General features: G+C 59.0%; 2 protein-coding genes across 2 annotated transcripts in view; one reads left to right on the plus strand and one right to left on the minus strand.

Moving 5' to 3' along the window:
- Positions 1-14,019, plus strand: part of EXOC7 (exocyst complex component 7) — a 19,281-nt gene extending 5,262 nt beyond the window's left edge. The window contains exons 5-19 of the mRNA XM_023729419.1: positions 2,176-2,416; positions 4,773-4,865; positions 5,781-5,849; positions 6,751-6,896; positions 7,366-7,518; positions 7,821-7,919; positions 8,947-9,009; positions 9,337-9,403; positions 10,944-11,009; positions 11,299-11,419; positions 11,648-11,743; positions 12,709-12,772; positions 12,942-12,983; positions 13,089-13,222; positions 13,457-14,019. Of these exons, the coding sequence (XP_023585187.1) occupies positions 2,176-2,416; positions 4,773-4,865; positions 5,781-5,849; positions 6,751-6,896; positions 7,366-7,518; positions 7,821-7,919; positions 8,947-9,009; positions 9,337-9,403; positions 10,944-11,009; positions 11,299-11,419; positions 11,648-11,743; positions 12,709-12,772; positions 12,942-12,983; positions 13,089-13,222; positions 13,457-13,559 (1,557 nt within the window). The 3' untranslated portion in view covers positions 13,560-14,019. The remainder of the gene's footprint in view (positions 1-2,175; positions 2,417-4,772; positions 4,866-5,780; positions 5,850-6,750; positions 6,897-7,365; positions 7,519-7,820; positions 7,920-8,946; positions 9,010-9,336; positions 9,404-10,943; positions 11,010-11,298; positions 11,420-11,647; positions 11,744-12,708; positions 12,773-12,941; positions 12,984-13,088; positions 13,223-13,456) is intronic.
- Positions 14,020-14,196: 177 nt separating this feature from the next.
- ZACN (zinc activated ion channel) lies at positions 14,197-17,823 on the minus strand. Its single transcript, XM_004374386.2, has 8 exons — positions 17,530-17,823; positions 17,341-17,385; positions 17,097-17,203; positions 16,762-16,931; positions 15,839-15,963; positions 15,532-15,742; positions 15,271-15,435; positions 14,197-14,779 (listed from the first exon to the last, which is right to left on the minus strand). Exons 1-8 carry the CDS (start codon positions 17,821-17,823, stop codon positions 14,544-14,546), a joined length of 1,353 nt encoding a protein of 450 aa, XP_004374443.1. The 3' UTR covers positions 14,197-14,543.
- Positions 17,824-18,398: the final 575 nt, after the last annotated feature.

Consider the following 18,398-nt stretch of genomic DNA (forward strand, 5'->3'; position numbering starts at 1 on the left):
GTGGCACTGTGGAAGAAAGACCTGGTGACCTACTTCCATAAAGATTACAGCCAAGAAAACCCTATGGAGCAGTTCTACTCTGTCATATGGGGCCGCCATGAGTTGGAATCGACAGCAACAGGTTTGTGTGGTTTTGGTGTGCGCGAGAGAGAGAGATTAACACCTGTGTATCCTCACCTTACTCCGAAATGGGATCATGCTAAACTGTCCTACAAGTTTTTCCTCCACTGGGTGATCTATCTCGAGCTTGTTTCATATCAGTATGTGTAGGTTTGCCTTGTCCTTTTGAACGACTGCGTTATTTTTGGTAGAGTGGTACCGTCTTTTCTGTAACCAGTTCTAGGCATTAAAAAAACAAGCATTTTGAGTTAAGCAAAATTTTTAGAAAGTAAAAACTCCAGTGAATATTCAGTTTTATGCTTTTTAGCCGTCCAGTATCATCTTCTCTTTGTTGATGAGTACACAGACCATGCTGATGAGTGCGTGATCTCGTCTCTATCTGTCCCCATCTGTCCCCACTTCCTGTGAGGACAGTATGGTGGCAGCTGTCACAGCCACAATATCTTACTAAGCAAATACGCCTTCGGCCCATGAGCTGTGCTGGGAGAGCCCAGGGCTTGGCAGAAGTTATTCAAGGGCTCCCTTGGGATCCCAAGTGAGGTCAAGTGAACAGGCTCCAGAGCCCTCTGTGTCCTTCAACCAGAGTCATTCAGCTTTTGTCTATTTTTAAATTGGGGTTCTTTGTAAGATATTTGCTGGGAACTGCTGAAATAGACCACGTGTCTTCATTATCTAGTGCTGCTGTAACAGAAATACCGCAAGTAGGTACCTCTAACAAACAGAAATTTATTCTCTCACAGTTTAGGAGGCTAGAAGTCTTTTGAGTTCAGGGTGTCTGCTGTAGGGGAGGGCTTCTTCTCTCAGTCAGCTCTGGCGGAAGGTCGTTGTTCCTTGGTTCCTTGGTGATCTTCATGTGGTGTGGCATCCATCTTCCCCCATCTCTGCCTGCTTGTTTGTTTAATCTCTTATATCTCAAACGAGATTGATTTAACATACCCTGCACTGATACTGTGTCGTTAACATAACAAACCCCATTCCAAGACGGGATTATAACCACTACAGGGGTTAGGATTTACAGCACGTTTTGGTGGATGTGGCTTCAGTCCGTAACACCATGGTTTCTGGAGCACTTTCCTTGCTTGTGTATGTCTTGGGATTGTCCAGTTGTCAAGGACTGATTAATAATGCTGCATTGATTGTACTTATACGAGTTCCTTTCTTATTTTTTATTGTATGTTAGATGAAGTTTTGCAGGGCAAATTCATGGCTCATTAAAAAGTTAATACACATATTGTTTTGTGACATTGGTTGCCAACCCACGGCGTGTCAACGCTCTTCCCTTCTCAACCCTGGGTTCCCATGAGTTGCTTTTTTATTTAGGGACTTCTTTGGGGTATATCCTTAAAGGCGCAATGATCACATGTAAGTATCTGAACAGATCTGTAACCTCCTTCCCCTCACAAGTCCCTCTGCAGACAGTGGGGGCCGTTGACAGACTCACCAGCAGTCCCGCTGCCATTGCCCTTGTTAGTCGTGGTTGTCTTTGCTTCTTGATCGGGCCACCATAAGGGGCCCTGGTGGGACAGTGGTTAAGCACTTGACTGCTAACCAAAGGTTGGCAGTTCGAACCTCACTAGCAGCTCGGGGGGAGAAAGACCTGGTGATCTGTTCCTGTCAAGTTTACAGCCTAGGAAACCCTATGAGGCAGTTCTCCTCTGTCACTTGGGGCCACTCTGAGTTGAAATTGACAGCACCCAACAACAACAACGGGTGTCCTGGTCCTCCAAGTTTTTAATTTGCACTTCATAAATGGTAATGGCATGTGTTGTCTCACTCACTGATGTTTGCCGTCTTTTTGCCTCGTGTAAATTGCTCACACCCTTTGACCCCTTACCAAGTTCAGTCTAAAGGTTAACTCCATATTTTTTATTTAAAAAAACTTGTGGTTCCAAAGTTATAACTAATTGTTAGTTCGGTTGAGGGTGTTTTCTTTTTGAAGATTTTGCCTGTTTGGGGATGAGGCCACGCGGGTGGCTGAGACCTGTTACAGGTGCTGGGAAGGGTCTCACATATAGTAATGGTGGGTTTGGCTGCCACCCCTGGAGCTGCATCTAGTGGGGAAGAGAGACAGCATGGGAGAAGGCAGAGGCAGGGACCCGGCTGCCACTCTCTGTTGCTCTCTCCTCAGATTTCATGAACGTCTACTACCAGATTCGCTCCAGCCAGCTGGACCGCTCCATCAAGGGCCTGAAGGAACACTTCCGGAAGAGTAGTTCTTCCTCTGGGGTTCCCTACTCCCCTGCTATCCCCAACAAGAGGAAGGACACACCCACCAAGAAGCCGGCCAAGCGGCCAGGTGAGACCCCCCCATCTAAGGATGGGCAGAAGGCTGGCTGGGACTGGTGGCGCTGTCTGTCCTGCGGTTAGCAGCGTCAGGCCCTCTGGTGCTTGTCTTCACGATAATCCCCGACTGTCAGTATCCGGGGCAGAAAGCCAGTGTCTATCCACCTAGCAAGACCCCAGAGAGCGAGGGCCCCTCCCCTCCACCCTGCAGAGCTGGAGGTTACACAGATGGCTTTGAGGGTCACAGAGATGTGCTCAGTTATCTCTCCTGAGGTGCGGTGACAGTGGGGCTGGCTGGCTGCAGAGAGGTGCCTCGCTCAGCTCAGGGAGGGGCTGGGCTTTGCCAGGGGAGGGGCCGCTGCAGGCAGTAAGGGCAGTAAGGCCGAGGCCTGCTAGTCCGACCCACCTTAGCCGAACCCCACCCGGCTCCTCAGCAGGCAAGTGGCCCAGACCTGGCCATGGGACCGTGGGACCCACCACTCCTGAGCACGGGCTTGGTATAGAGCTCACTCCCTCCACTTCTGCCTGCCCGCGTCCCTCAGAAAGCAAGGTGTCTGCTCACACTCAGCAGGAGCACCTGCTCCCCCACAGCCTTTGCTGGCGTTAAGTCAGAAACGGCAGAGAGGAAGCTGGGCAGGCAGAGGATTCGGGGAACTGGGCCTGGTGGCCCCAGCAGACCTGTCACAAACAAGGGATCTACTGACCCAGCCTGCTGGGCCACAGCTGCCCGTGTGGCAGACGGTTCCATCCTGTGCATTGAGGGGCTGTCTCTGTGAGGCTGCGGGGGGCCTGAGCCTCAGTGGGGGTGGGGGTGCCTCCTTTTCTATGTCGTTCTTGGGCAGGCCCACTGGAGGCTCCAAGGCCCGATTGGTGCTGCCCAAGGTGTGTGCGTGGGCCATGCAGGGTTGAGGCCTTTTGGGGAGGTGGGACCTGATCTCGGGTCTCCCAGTGAACCTCATCCACCCTGAGCTTCTAGACATGAGGAAACCAAGGCTGTGAGAATCCTGGGGGTTGTAAGAGTTTTCAGGAGCCAGTGGGCTCAGGACTGATGTCAGGGACTGGGGAGTCAGGCCTCGTGGATGTTAGTTCTGGAATCTGGGGACAGGAGCAGGGAGCCCTGGTCACTACGAAATGCCACCCTCAGCATCGTCTCTGATAATTGAGCACCTGATGGCTCTGGCAGCTGACGTATCAGCGTCCCCGAACCATGTCCATGGCCATGTGCTAGTTAGGCTGCTGCTGCTGGGCCGACGGTCCGTCTGCTCCCCAGTCGAGTGTGAGGCAAGAGTCTGATCTGCTCATTAGTAAGACTGCTTGGTGCGGAGAACACAGGGGACCCAGATGCCGAGCAGCCACCACCGTAGAACTGGGTTATTAGAAGCTAATTGTGGCGAGGTACAAACAGAAGGAGCCAAGCCGCCCCAGACCGCATCCCTCCTCCCAAGCCCCTGGGAGCCATCCGGCACACAGCAGCCTCACTGTGCAGTCTCCAGGGAAGATGGACTAGAGTCGCATGCACGTGTCCCTCCTGTCCCCGGCACAAACTGTGTTAACAAGGCAGCTGTATTTGTCTATTTGAAATGTCATTTTATCTCCTCCCCACCCACTGTCTGCCCAGAGCTGCCTCATTCCCCAGAGTTGGGCTGACCCCGGAGGCTGTGGGTGCTGCGGTTTTGTTTTTATTGTTTTCACTCGTGATACTAACTGTTGTTTTTCTCCCCCGTGCCGAGAGCGTGTCCCCTCCCCTGTGGCCCTCCCTTTGCACTCCGTGTGGTGGCTTCTGGTAACCCCTTCTTGACTTTTGCCTTCTTGTCCCTCGGCTCTGAGGGTTTGGGCAGCTCCTGCGGTGGGCGGGGCCTGGCTGCTTGTCTTGGGCGCCGCTCCTTCCGGACCCTGGGCCCTCTCACCACTGTCAGGTTCAGCTTCCCTCTGACTGGGGTTTGGCTCCGTCCCGACACTGAGCATGCTCCAGGAGCCCGGCCTGGAGACTGGGGCTGCCACTGCCGGCTCCTGGTGCCCCCGCTGGGCCTGAAAGCTTCGCCACCCGCTCCATCCCAGGCACCTCGGTATTCTGGTTAAAATGCCACTCGGGAGTATTTATTTTTGACTTTTCTTGGCGGAGCTTTGCCCATCTTACCTCCTTCACTCCTAAAATGAACTCACATCCCGAGTGTTAAGAGTCAGTAGCAGACCCAAGCTCCGTTTGGAGAACAAGCATTTCCTTTCCTCAGTGGATGGAAGAGGTGGACCGGGGCATGCTCACTGCTGGGGGCCAGGGCGGGCCTGGGGCCGGTGGGCGGCCGCTGCTGTTTTCTCTCGCTCGTTTCCTAGGTCCTTCTTATCTCCTTTCTGTGTGGCTCTGGTGACAGGGACGATCCGTAAGGCTCAGAACCTTCTGAAACAGTATTCCCAGCATGGTCTAGATGGGAAAAAGGGGGGCTCTAACCTCATTCCTCTGGAAGGTAATCACCCTGTGTTCCCTTCCTTCCCCACCCCTGCCCCCCATGTGTCACTGGGCAGGGCGGAGCCTCCAGCCACCCAGGAGGCCTGGCGAGTAGCCCCAAGCGGGGGCGGGGGACAGGGTAGGGTTCGCAGCTCCCTGACGCCGCTTGGGCTCCGGCTGGCGCAGGGACGGGGTTGTGGCCCTCGGCCTGGTCCTGTCTGGCTGATGGCAGCTCTGCCCTCCTGAGCTCCCACCCCTCCCCTCCCTGTCTCTGTCCTTGTCTCCTGTTGAACTCAGAGAACGCTCTTTGTCCTGGGCCAGCCCTTTCACGCTCAGACCAGCAGTGGCAGGACCAAGCTGGCTTAGGGCTCCTGGCCACCCCCCGTGCCCCCAGCTTTGGAAGGGGGAGCGTGTGCAGCCAGGGGCCAGGCAGCTCATAGGCCATGTCCCTCCCCGCCACCTGCCAGAGGAGGGACAGCCAGGTCACTACCCTGGTGGGCCTACCCTCCTTCAAACGAATGGCCTAGGGGACAGAAGGCAGTTCCCTCTCAGCCACAGTGATGCTTCTCTAACTGTATTTGGGGAGAGGCCCAATACAGTGAGGCTGGGAGGCTCCCTGGGCCAAGCACCAGATCCTCCACAGCTGCCGAAAGCCCTTCCAAAACCTAGGTGCTCCTCGGCTTTCTCCTGGCCACGAGGCTTGGGGAAGCCAGCTCCCAGGACAGGCCTGGGCACCGCAGGTCAGGCTTGAAACGGCTGTTCCCAAAGTGGTTTGACATGGCGGAGGGGCTTAGAACCCCCTCCGCCCCTCTCCTTGTACCCCATCTCACGCCTCCACCTGGAGATCAAGGGCTGCTTCCCTACCCCCCGAGGGGCAGCCGTCTGGCCCCTGGATAAACCGCTGCTTGTGTTTGTGCGGCTGACGTCTTGCTAGGTCACGAGCATGATTTCCGCGTTAAGCACCTGTCCGAGGCCCTGAACGACAAGCACGGGCCACTGGCCGGTGAGTACCGCGGCCCAGCCCGAGCGCAGCCACCACCGCCACCACCGTGCCCCTGGCGGCAGCCCAGAGTGCCTGCTCCGCCCGGGCCGGCCGGGTCTACTCACCTCTCTCTCTCGGGCGCCAGGTCTCCTTGCCTCGTGCAGTCCCTCTCAGGGTCTGGGCCCGGGGGAGATGCTATGGCTGGTCAGGAGGCGGCTCCCTCCAGGGCAGGACACCCCAACGTCTTGACTCCAGAACGGCTCCACAGCTGTGAGCCCGGGGAGCTGTCCCCTTGGTGCATAGGACCAGACTGTTCTGTCGCTGGTCTCAGCCTCCGAGAGCGGGACGCGGTCTCCTCTGGGGCAGCTGACAACCAAGGAGCCTCCTGCTAAGGGGCTCACATTACCGCTTCTCAGATTCTGACCCGAAGCTAGCTAGCCTCATAGCACATAGCCCACCTCCCTCTTCTGCATTCCAGAAGGCCTGGCCGGGCTGGTCGCTGCCTTCAGCGGCCTAGCGTTTCCTCGGTGGCTGACCTTGGTGCCTGCCACCTGTCCCTCCAGGCTGCCTCTCTCTGGGCGCTTCAGACCCCTCGGCCCTGCTGGCCGGACATGCTTCTTCCAGGAAGTCGACGTAGGGGTCTTCCCTCCTGACCCTTTCCTCCCTCCCCACCCGCTCTGGGTTCAAGATGCTCTGGGGACAGAAAGACTGGGAGGGAGAGCAGAGCAAGAGGGCAGGACCAAGGCTGGGCTCTGCTTCTGCGTTTCCCTTGAACCTGGTCGGGCCAATGGCATCCTCTCGGCTTCCTGCCACAGGCCTGTGGCCTCCTCCCCATCTGCTGCCAGTCTGGGCCTCAGGTCAGGAGCTGGGGAGAGTCTCACTGCCCCCACGAAGAGACTCAGGGGCCCTGCTGTGTCCGCAGGGAGAGACGACATGCTGGACGTGGAGACCGACGCCTACATCCACTGCGTCAGCGCCTTCGTCCGGCTGGCCCAGAGCGAGTATCAGCTGCTGACTGACATTATCCCCGAGCACCACCAGAAGAAGACCTTCGACTCCCTGATCCAGGTCCCGCCCACCACCCTCTCAGTGGGCTCACCCAGCACCACCGAGTCTTGAGTTTGGGACTGGCCTGTTTTCCCTAGTCCTAGGGGTCTGTCTGTGGTCCCTGGGTTGTACAGTTTGCATTCGACTACTAGCCTAAAGGTCGGCGGTTCGAACCCAACCAGAGGCGCTGTGGAAGAAAGGCCTGGTGATCTGCTTCCATAAAGATCACAGCCAAGAAAACCCGATGGAGCAGTTCTACTCTGTAACACATGGGGGCAGGGAGCACCATGAGTCGAAATTGACTTGATGGCAGTGGGTTTGGTTTCGGTTTGGGGGGCCCGTCCTAGGTGGTATGTCCCAGCCAGTGCCTCCCCGTGGCCCCTTCCCTGCTGTCACGCGCTGGCTCTCCCAGCATCCCCAGGTCCCTCCCGCTGTGAGGTGCCCTCACGGCTCTGCCCTGCCCTGAGCTGTCCCCTGGCCCGTCTCTCAGGACGCGCTGGACGGGCTGATGCTCGAGGGGGAGAACATCGTGTCCGCTGCCCGGAAGGCCATCGTCCGGCACGACTACTCCGCAGTGCTCACCGTCTTCCCCATCCTGCGGCACCTCAAGCAGACCAAGCCTGAGTTTGACCAGGTGCTCCAGGTATGTGGGCACGGAGCCCCTGGGGAGCTGACAAGGAGGGACCCTGCTGCCCACGTGGCCTCCCGGCACCACTCCCCATAGAAGCCGGCACTGTTCTCCACACCCCTGCTCTGAGCACTGACGGATGCAGCCTTTGCAGGGCCCTGGGCAGGTCCAGATGCTCACGAGTGGGAGAAGAGCTGGTGGCTCCCTGGTGCTAGAGAGGCCGCATCCTGGGGCGAGTGGCAGGGGCAGCAGCTGGGGAGGGGGGCGAGGGCTGCAGGTGGGGCTGCAGGTATGCTGTGAGCTCCGTGCTTCCTCAGGGCACGGCTGCCAGCACCAAGAACAAGCTGCCCGGCCTCATCACCTCCATGGAGACCACTGGTGCCAAAGCCCTGGAGGACTTTGCGGACAACATCAAGGTGCTGCCCCCCCTTTTACACCCAAGGCCCAGCCTGGGGTGCTGCGGGCCAGACCACCCATGACCTGGCTCTGGGGAGCTCCTCAGAGGACAGGGCTCCACGAGGGCCGGGTTCACCTGTTGGGAGGCCGGCTACACTGATGGTTTCCTGTCAGTGCCCACTCACTGCCCTCCTTCCCAGAGGACTCCAGAGCCCTCTGAGGCCAGAGGCTCAGCCTGAAGGCGTCCTGACACCTGTCCACCAGGAGGTGGTGCCATGAGCAGTCCAGACTTGGGGTGTGGGGTATGGCTGAGGCCTTCCTGGGGACTAATCAGAGGATCAGGGGCTTTTTATTTTTCCTTGGAGTCCCTGGGTGGCGCAAACAGTTAATACCCTTGGCTGCTAACCAAAAGGTTGGAGGTTTGAGTCCACCCAGAAGCACCTTGGAAGGAAGGCCTGGCAATCTACTTCCCAAAAGCCAGCCATTGAAAACCCTACAGAATCCTGATCAAAAGGGAGAAAATGCAGCACAGAATTTCAAATTCTCATGGAATCCCGACTTTGGAGCCACGGAGGCTGGATGAACCCCTGAAACTATTGCCCTGAGATAATCTTTAAACCTTAAACCAGAAATATCTCTTGACAGTTTTTTTAAAACCAAGTGATAGTTTAGCTTAACTACTAAAAAATGTCTCCCTTGAACAATGTGCTCTTTTGCAATGTATCTATATGGGATCAACCTGACAACAGCACCTTGAAAGGTTAGACAGGAACCGTGGGGGCAGTGAGTTTATGTAAGTTGGGGAGCAACAACCCAGAAAAGGAGGGTGGGAGTGGTTGCACGACTCAAAGAACGTAATCGATGTCACTGAATTGTACAGTTAGAAATTGTTGAATTGATCTATGTTCTGCTGTCTATATTGTCAGCAACAGCAAAAATATTCAAAAAAGCGTGCTATGGAGCACAGTTCTACTGTAATACACGTGAGGTCGCCGTGGGTCAGAGTCGACTCAACGGCAACTGTTTTGGTTTGGTTTTCACCCGCAGAACGACCCGGACAAGGAGTACAACATGCCCAAGGATGGCACCGTGCATGAGCTCACAAGCAACGTAGGTGCTGTCTGAGGGGGCTGGGAGGGGAGGGGTCCAGGCCAGTGGCCAGGCACTGGCACCATGGAGGGACCCCACCTGGCCCAGGCACGCTCCATGCCTTCATGAGGTTGGGCTGATGGCAGGATGGACAGGAAGTGCTTAGCATCTCCAGCAGACAGGGCCTTTCCTGGCAGGCTAAAGCCCCGAGGGTGAAACATGGGGCTCCCTGGGCAGCGCCCTGGCCCTGGACTTGCCCCGGTATGATGGGGTTGTGCGTCATGGGAGGTGCTCAGACCTTCAGGTCCTGGCATTGACCTCCATCCTGGACCTGTTTCTCCCCATCAGGCGATTCTTTTCCTGCAGCAGCTTCTGGACTTCCAGGAGACAGCAGGCGCCATGCTGGCCTCCCAAGGTACTGGGCACCTCCCAGCAGAGCAGGCCGTCCCCTGCCCCACTCCCACTCTCCCTCTTGTCTGGAGACATGGGGTTAGGCCCCCAGGTAGCACTGGCCCTCTGGGTGAGGGCAGGGACAGTGAGAAGCCTTTCTTCAGCCCTGTGGGGTGGGACTGAGACGTGGGGCCATCCCAGCAGCGGTCAGGAGAGGAAGGTTTGCTTGCACTTCCCGTGACCCCCGTCCCCGTCGTCAGCTCCTGAGAGCGGCCTGACCCTTCCCGCCCCGTCCTCCGCCGTATCTCTCCACTTCCTCTCATAGTCTCCTGTTCTCCTGATGAGTCTCACTCAGCTGAGCTTTTCAGTGGGTGGCATCTCAGGGCCAGCTTGGTGCCTTCTCGCTGAGTGCCACCCCGGGATGGCAGCTTGGGAGGTTGGCATGGAAGCAGGAGTGCACCTCTGGGCCATTCCAAGCACTGGGGGCCAGCTCAGCTTGCCGAGACCCCCCAGGCCCGCACTGTCTCCCCCCATGCTGGGGGGCAAGGCGCCTGGGGGCAGTTCTGGCCTGTGGGTCTCCAATTCTCCGATTCCAGTGGGTCCCATGGTCCTCAGTGGGTTTGGCCTGGGTGTGTCCTGTCTGTGTGCCAGCTGTCGCGGGGTGAGGTCTGCGCGACGCGGGATAGCGTGGCCGTTTCTAACCTGTTTTTGCACTTTACATCTTTCTCCCTTCTTGTCTCCCCCTCCGTCCCCTCTGTGCGCTCTGCCTCTCACTCCGTAGTCCTTGGGGACACATACAATATTCCTTTAGACCCCCGAGGTAAGCAGTGGGGCTCTGCGTCCCCTCCCCATTCTGAAGCCCCTCGGGTGAGGTTCCCTGGGGAGAGAGGCGCCTAGACAGACTCAGGACAGGGCCTGCTGGGAAATGGGGGTCACAGGGATTTCGGTTCTTAAAGGGTGCTCTCGACCCTCTCAGCGCCCTTTTTCTGTCTCTGAGCCTATCCAGGCAGCACCCTGCTGTGTCCTGCACCCTGAGTACACCTCTGGCTCACCCAGCCCCTTCCTCTGCCTCCCCGCCCCCACACTGTCCCCACCCGCTTGGCCTTCTGCTTTTACACAGGCAGCAGGTTCCCTGTGCAGAAGGGCCTGGTAGAGGGGCTTGTGGGAAGTGTGGGGAGAAGTGAGGAGCACATCCTAAGACTTCCCTGTTGACAAGTGGGATGCGTGGGCCTTCTGGCTACCACCCAGCGTGGGCCAGGGCTGGGGGTGGGCAGAGGGCCTTGGTACCCCTGTCTTGCCAGCCTTCCTGACGATCAAGGGCCAGACCCTTAAGCTCCGCATCCCGTCACAGCCAAGGGTTTGCCCTGGGTTCCCGAAGCAGCCTGCGGGCAGTGCGCCGGGGGGCAGGAGGGGCCTGTGGCTCGGCAAGTGCCAGCTCTGCCTCTGGGTTTTCCGTGCCCCACCTGCCTGACGAAGGTCTCCTCGGGTTTCTCCCGCGTGGAGGGCAGGGCTGAGAGGGTCGTGTCCACTCTGCGGCCACAATAACAAGGCTTCTCTTCTCGCAGAGACCAGTTCTTCAGCCACCAGCTACAGCTCTGAGTTCAGCAAGCGGCTGCTGAGTACCTACATCTGTGAGTGCTCCCTGAGCGCCAACGCCTCTGCTCCCTGCCTCCCCACCTTCCTTTGGGTGCTACTCCGGGGCCCTCTGCTGAGCCCCACCCTGAGCCCCACCCAACCACTGGAGTTGCAATCTAATCTCTAGTTCAGGGACCAAGGGAGGTTGGGCTAGGGGCTTCTGAGGCCCGTTGAGTCGGGAGGCAGGGACAAGGAGCGACGGATGGGAGTCGGAGTGAGGGTCCTAGGATTGGGTCGTTTTAGTCCAGCTGGCATATGGGTGTGGCCACATCCTCCCCTGTGCAGGTAAAGTCCTGGGCAACCTGCAGTTGAACTTGCTGAGCAAGTCCAAGGTATATGAGGACCCAGCTCTGAGCGCCATCTTCCTGCACAACAATTACAACTACATCCTCAAGTCCCTGGAGAAGTGAGTGGCCTGCGGGGCTGGTCTCTGCTCTCAGCTTTCCCGGCCTGGCCCATGCAGGTGCTGGCTGTGCCCTTGCACAGGCGGCCATGGGGGGAGCGCTGCCCTCTGCAAGCTCCTGCAGCTCAGGGGTGCGATGTGGGGAGGCCCTACCCCCAACCTCCTGGCGCTGCTGCACAAGTGGCAGCCGTGGTTCTGTCTCGGCCCGCTCCCTCCCCTCCCCTGCCCCAGGTCTGAGCTCATCCAGCTGGTGGCCGTGACCCAGAAGACCGCAGAGCGGTCCTATCGGGAGCACATAGAGCAGCAGATCCAGACCTACCAGCGAAGGTGAGAGGGCCCTGGGCTGTTTCCTCCTCTGCCCCGTACCCACTGCTCCCCCTTCCTGCTCAGAGCCTCAAGACCCTGGGCCTGCTTGGAGTAGGATTACCCAGGGGGAACTTCTGACCTAGGGATCCCCAAACCACCATTGTTTTTTCATCAAGTTCATGGGGTGCAGAGAGAAGCTGTCTCCCTCCCCATCTGCTCCCTTGGGGGCACTGTGACTGTTCAGAGGTAGTCTGTCACGTGTTGAGGCTTATTGAAGAGCTGACAGTCAGAGGTGTGGATAACATTTAGCCTAAGAGAACAGCAAAGTTGCAAAAGCAGTTCACTAATACATTAGCTGATGGAGCCCTGGTGGCACAGTGGTTAACCATTCAGCTGCTACCCAAAAGGTTGGCGGTTCAAATCCATGAGCAACTCCTCGGGAGAAAAGACCGGGCGGTCTGTTCCCACAAAGATTACAGCCTGGGAAACCCTATGGGGCAGTTCTGTCCTTTCACACGGGATCACTGTGAGCCGGAATTGACTCAGTGGCGCCTAACTATAGCAATATATTTACTCAGAATCTGCCGAGTCTCTCTCTGCGTGTGCTCTTGGCATCTGCAGGCCTCCTCTCGTCTCCCGGGCTGGTTTGTCTCTCTTTCCCTTTGAGCACGTCTGTCTTCTGTCGATCTGCCCTTTGCTCCCTCCGTTTTCCGCTGTTCCTCCATCTCGATCTGCCATGACGTATATGTGAAGTTCACAGAATTCGTTCAATCTGTCGAATGCTGTTTCCTGTTCTAAGAGCTAGCACCGTAAATGTTTGACATTCCAAAACAGAAAACTCTGTTGTGTTTTGCTTAATTATGACCCAGACTCATTCCAACCCTCCCCCCAGTAATTCAGGAGATGTAAAAACAAACAAAGTGCCCAGGGACGAGGGGCTGCCTCGGGCTCCCGCTGGCGTCCTCACACCTCTCTCGCTTTGGCAGTTGGTTGAAGGTGACTGACTACATCGCTGAGAAGAATCTCCCTGTTTTTCAGCCCGGAGTCAAGGTGGGCTGGGAAGGGGTGCTTAGCAGCTGGGATGCTTTTGTCGTGTCTCCAGGGAAGATGGGCAGGCGTCCTTCTGGGACGAAAGAGGAGGGCCACGGCACAGGGGCAGTTGGGGGATGCGCAGGGGTGGGGAGGACGTCAGGCTCTGAGGAAAGCTCTCTGCCCGCAGCTCCGGGACAAGGAGCGGCAGGTGATCAAGGAGCGTTTTAAGGTGAGTCGGGTCCTGTCCCCTCCACTCCTCACTTCTGCTGCTGTGGCAACACAGACCCAAAACGTTTGTCTCTGGGTCCCCTCCATCCCCCCTTTCTGTGAGCAGGGCTTCAACGACGGCCTTGAGGAACTGTGCAAGATCCAGAAGGCCTGGGCGATTCCAGACACAGAGCAGAGGGACAGGATTCGCCAGGCTCAGAAAAACATCGTCAAGGAGACCTACGGGGCCTTTCTGCACAGGTGAGCACACCACCCTCCTCACAGCCCTGTGTCCCCACTGCCCCCGCTAGGCCTCCCAGCCCTGCTCTTCCTCAGGACAGATGAGGGGTGGTGGGTGTCCACCGTGAGGCCGGACAGGGATGTCACTCAGGGACATGGCTCACCACTTCTGAGACCGACCATCCGGAGTGCTCGGGCCAAGGTGGGAGCTGGGGGGCGGGCCTCTCCCCTCCCCTGACCTCAGTGCCTGCTCAGGTACAGCAGCGTGCCCTTCACCAAGAACCCCGAGAAGTATATCAAGTACCGCGTGGAGCAAGTGGGCGACATGATCGATCGCCTTTTTGACACCTCCGCCTGAGCCCGCTGCCGTCCCCACCTGGTGCACCGCTAACCGTGTTACTGGACAGATAAACCACTGTTACCTGTCTTGGCCGGGCGAGTGTGAAGTCCTTTGGAAGAGGGACCTTTCTTCACTGCCCCAGCTGGGAGCCCCACCCATCGGCCCTCAAGTGCTGGTTTCCGCTGCTTCCCTGCAGCCCACGCTCCCACCACTCTCCCCAGATGCTGGGCACCCTTGACACCTTGGGGTTTGGGACCCTGACTGCAGCCTGCGGAGCCACGTGATGGCTTCTGAGACAGGAAAGGAGAGAGAGGGAAGACAGAGCCCTTGGGCCCACAGCTGCCACCTGTGTACCAAGAGTGGAGGGCGGAACAGCCCCACCCCCGTCCAGTCAGAGCTGGACGCCCCCTTCTGTCCGGAAACCTGGGCGGGGCTCAGAGGAGCAGGCCACTTCGCAGCCAGAGGGACAGGAGAAGAGCAAGCAGGGCGGACCCGCTCGCCCAGGATTTGGTACAGTCCTGAGGGCTGGGATGCTCCCCCCAGGAGCACCCAAGGTGGCTGGGGGCAGCACTGCTGTCCCTCCATGCCCTCTGGGGCCTGGCGCACACGGGGGGAGGCGCCTCCTGGCCTGAGTCTCAGGCTTCTAGCTCGCGTCCGCAGCCATCAGTGCCTCCTGGCCCAGGGCCAAGCAGCAGTGGTGGCAGAAGGAACGATTAAGCCACCTGGGTGGGGGCTGGGCCACTGGCAGACAGGGGTGGGAAGTTCAGGGCGGAGTGGGGGTCGGGCGAGGCGGGGCCCCTCCTGCTTAGGACAAGAGTGAAGAGCTGAGTTCAGTAAAGACAGAGCCTCGGGTGCGCTGGCACTTGGGAAGTAGGTTTATTTCCCACTGCTGGCATGCTGACAGGAGACCTCGGGGCATGGGGTAGGGAAGACAGCCAGCCCCTCCCTTCTCTCCAGAGACACTCTCAGGCCCTCCCCCAGCCCAGGAAACCATCCCCATCTTCAGGTCTGCAGCCTGGCACTTGGGTGCCCGTGTTCGCTGCCCCAATACGGCTTGGGCTGCCCACCGTGGGGCATATCCATGCCAGGGGCAGGGTCTGACTTGCACACCACCCACATCCAGACGCCAGCGAAGATGACTTGGCTACACACCACCCCGGCCACATACACCCAGAAAAAGATGCGGTCGGCAGCTTCAGCCCAGCCCCTCCCTGGCCGCTTTCCTCCTCCGGGGGCTCCTGTGGGGGAAGGCACGGGGAAGGTTCAGGGCTCGCCCAGCACGCTGCCCTGGGTGAGGTAAGCCCAGCAGAGGGTCACCTGGTAGCCAGTGCTCTCGAGGGCCCGGAGGAGCAGCAGCGCCGACCCCAGGGTGGCCAGCCTGTGTATGCTCTCAGATTGACTGACCGAATGGTCTGGCCCCTTCTAGACCATCTTGTATCGAAGAAACACCCCCCACCCCAGAGAGGCTATGCAAGGTAAAGAGGTATCTCAGGGAGCTTGATATCTCTCTGGGCCCTCAGGACGGCCGAGCTTGTCCCTGCACCAGACCTGTCTCTTCAAGGGGAGGACATGCTGGAGCCCAGGACAGGAGAGCCAGCAGAGTGCTTGCTGGGATCCTCTGAACCCAGCCTGGCGACCCCCAGCCCCTGGGAGTGCAGCCTGCCGACTCTGCCCCGTGAAACCTGCTCCCAGGAAAGGCACCAGCCACCCTCTCCAGGCCCCTGCCCACCTGGAGGACCAGGCCCTGGATTCCTGTCATCTTGCGGCTCCCCTCTTATGGTGGGGCTGGGGCTGACCTTGGCCCCCTGGCTGCTCCGGGCCTGCAGGCCGGCCAGCAGCGCAGTTTCTGTGGTGCTGAGGAAGAGCATCAGCAGCAGGACGGTGAAGTAGTAAACTGGGGGGACAAGGGGGCACGGTCTGGGGCCAGCCCTTTGGGGCCCAGGAGGCTGGGGGGACAACAGTGTGTGGGCCCACGGGGACGCCAGCTTACTGAGCAGTGGGTTGCAGGAGGAAGAGCTGGGCAGTGCCTGCACCAGGGATGAGTGGAAGACAAGGTAGCCCAGCAACAGGGTCACCTTGTAGCCCAGGCGCTCGGCGGCCTGGAGGGGCAGCAGCCCCCCGCACAGGTCAGCCAACAGCAGAGCCTCCCCAGGGACCAGCAGAGCAATGGTGGTCTTCAGCGATGTGTTCTGCAGTCTCAGCTGGAAGTAATGCAGAGGGGGCTCTCTGGGGGGCCGTGGAGGGAGTGGGCAGCGGGAGGCGGTGTCCTGCCCCTGGCTCTGCCTCACCCGACTCACCATCACCTGGAAGTTGGGTACCAGCTGCCGGGGTGAGACTTGGGTTTTCAAATCCTGAACTACGTATTCCCTCTTGACACTGAAGATCTCATTGACTGCATGGGCCTGGAACTCTAACTCTGTCACTGGAGGGGTGGGGATGAGAAGGGTGAACAAGGAAAGAAATACCCTTGCCCCAGATGTCTCCTGGGAGTCGGGGTGGGACAGACTGGAGCCCAGGTTGATGCAAAGTCCTGCAGGCTGGGGAAGGGGGGGCGACTTGAAGATGAACTGCAACTACAAGGGCTTCCCAAACCTTGTTTTGTCTCCATTTAGGGGAAGGGGCCTTATCAGATTCCTAGATGACTTTTCATTGTACAAATAAACGCGCTTTGCACCACCTCACTGAGGTGTGCAGTCACAGGCTCACACCCGTAGGTCATCTCGCGTGTGGAGTATCAGTATTTGTGGGTTGCAGCTGTGGTCCTTCACCGAGGGGAGGGTGCAAGAAAAGGGTGGGACTTCTCTGCCAAGCTGGAGGTGGTCTGACCAGCCTGTGGGAGTTAACGGGGTGGCTGCACCTTCAGAAGAGGGCGCGGCAGCCTGAGCCCCTGGCTTGACACAGCGCCAGCCAGTGCAGCTCAGCCCTGGCCGTGGAGGGTCTTGGCGCTGGGGTAGCTGAGGGGAGGCGAGAAGACGTGTCACAGGACTGTGGGGCTGCTGCAAAACCTAAGTCTGGGACTGAGCCCCTGGAGAAGGGCTCCTGGGCTACAGCTGAGTGCAGAGAACTAGGAGGTGGGGCTGCCGAGAAGTGATGGGAGGTGGAGAGTGAGAAGCACGTCCTGCTCTAGGATCCTCTCCGCCCCCCTAAGCTTGGGGTGAGTCGTGTGAACACAGACCCGGGAGCCCCCTGCCCTGCCGTCTGCCCAGCCCCAGGGTGGCACCAGTGTTGCTCATTGCGTAGAAGCTGAGGGTGCAGTTGCTCTCATCCCAGGGGAATCGGAGGAGCTCGAAGTCGCAGTTGGTCTCTGTGGTCAGGGCCAGGTAGAGCTCCACGTTGCCGTCTGGGTCCACTCGTGCCCTGGGGCTGTCATCCCGCCAGTCCACCCAGAGTCTGCAGGGGGAGGCCACAGCCGGAGACCCAGCGCTACAGGGCTCACTGTCAACGGGTTCGGGAGAGGGGAGGGCAGCCTGGGGGCCCTGGGACGGGGTGTTCACGAAGACTGTAGATGGGGGGGGGGCGTGCACGGCGGGGCCTTGGGACCGGTGTCTCACTTACGACTCCTGGATGATGAGTCCTGGAGTCCAGAGTGAGTCCCAGGGCAGCGTGACCGCGCGCTGCGGGTCTGCACTCACGTTCCAGGCCAGGCGAGCGTCCAGCCAGGACTGGGGACACAGGGTGCCTTGAGGCTCCCGCCCTGGGCAGGTGTGTGCCCGTGCAGCCCAGCGGGGTGCTGAAGGCCAGTGCTCCGGACCTGCACTCAGAGCCAGAGTCTCCCACCCCCTCCCCGATGGGTGCTCACCAGCCGTAGCAGCAGCATGGAGGACAGTGTGTACCGTAGGATGTCCTGGGAGAGGGTGATAGTGGGTCACCTTGGGGGTGGGCGCTGCGTGCCAGAGGAGGCAGGAAACCCCAGCACTCGAGGGGCTGAGGCGTGCACCGACCCCAGCTGAGCTTTGGGCCTGAGCTCTCCCACCCCCGGGTTGCTCACCACATTGAACACGTTGGACACGAACACCTGCACGACCACCAGCAGCGGCGCGCTCCCGTTGCTCGGGATCTGGAAGGATTTCTGAGTCTTCTCTGGCGAGTCAGGGCCAAAGAGGGGTGGCCAGGCTGGGAGGTGGTAATGCTCACCGGGGTACCCTGGGAACCCAAATCCCAAAGATTGGCCCTCGCCCCTCCACCCACTGGCTGTGGGCGCATGGAGGCTGTACCCCTGGACCAAGGGCTGAGCGATGCTGAGCCCCAGGAAGGCGAGATGGAGCAGCAACCCCAGGGCCATTTCGGGGGCTGCCCCAACGGGCTCACTGGGACAGCTGAGTCTAAGCTACAACCTCTACCCCAGTCACTTCTCTGGGGACTAGGCAGTTGGTCAGAGCGTGGACAGAGCTGTGGGAGGCAGCTGCTCCGTCAAGGGACTTTGGGGCCTTGGACTGGGCACCCCACCCCCACCCTCCTTTGGCAAACACTGAAGACAAAGCCCAGGCCGGCGCCGCCCATCCTGCACCTGCTACGTTTTCCTGTCCCGCTCCATTTCCACCACCTGGGACCCGTTGCCACATTCAAGGGCAGGACCACCCCCACCCCCACCGCCACACATACACACACACCTGTCCCTGATTGAGTCCTTCCAACCGGGGCGAGATGCTGGGGGCCTGTGTTTCAGTGTCCAGTAAACGCCTAGCTAAGTACCCAAGCCACTGGCCCAAAAGTGCCCTCTGCTCAATGGGCGCAAACTCGAGTCTCCCTCTTTTGTTAAGCATTGAACCTATTTCGTGTAAAACGTCTTCGCTCAAGAACTCTGGGAGTAAGGCGAACCCAGGGGCAAGCAGAGGCCAGCTCAGGAGCAAAGCCCTC

Source organism: Trichechus manatus, unplaced genomic scaffold (genome assembly GCF_000243295.1).
Source record: "Trichechus manatus latirostris isolate Lorelei unplaced genomic scaffold, TriManLat1.0 scaffold00028, whole genome shotgun sequence".
In the NCBI taxonomy this organism is placed as follows: Eukaryota; Metazoa; Chordata; class Mammalia; order Sirenia; family Trichechidae; genus Trichechus; species Trichechus manatus.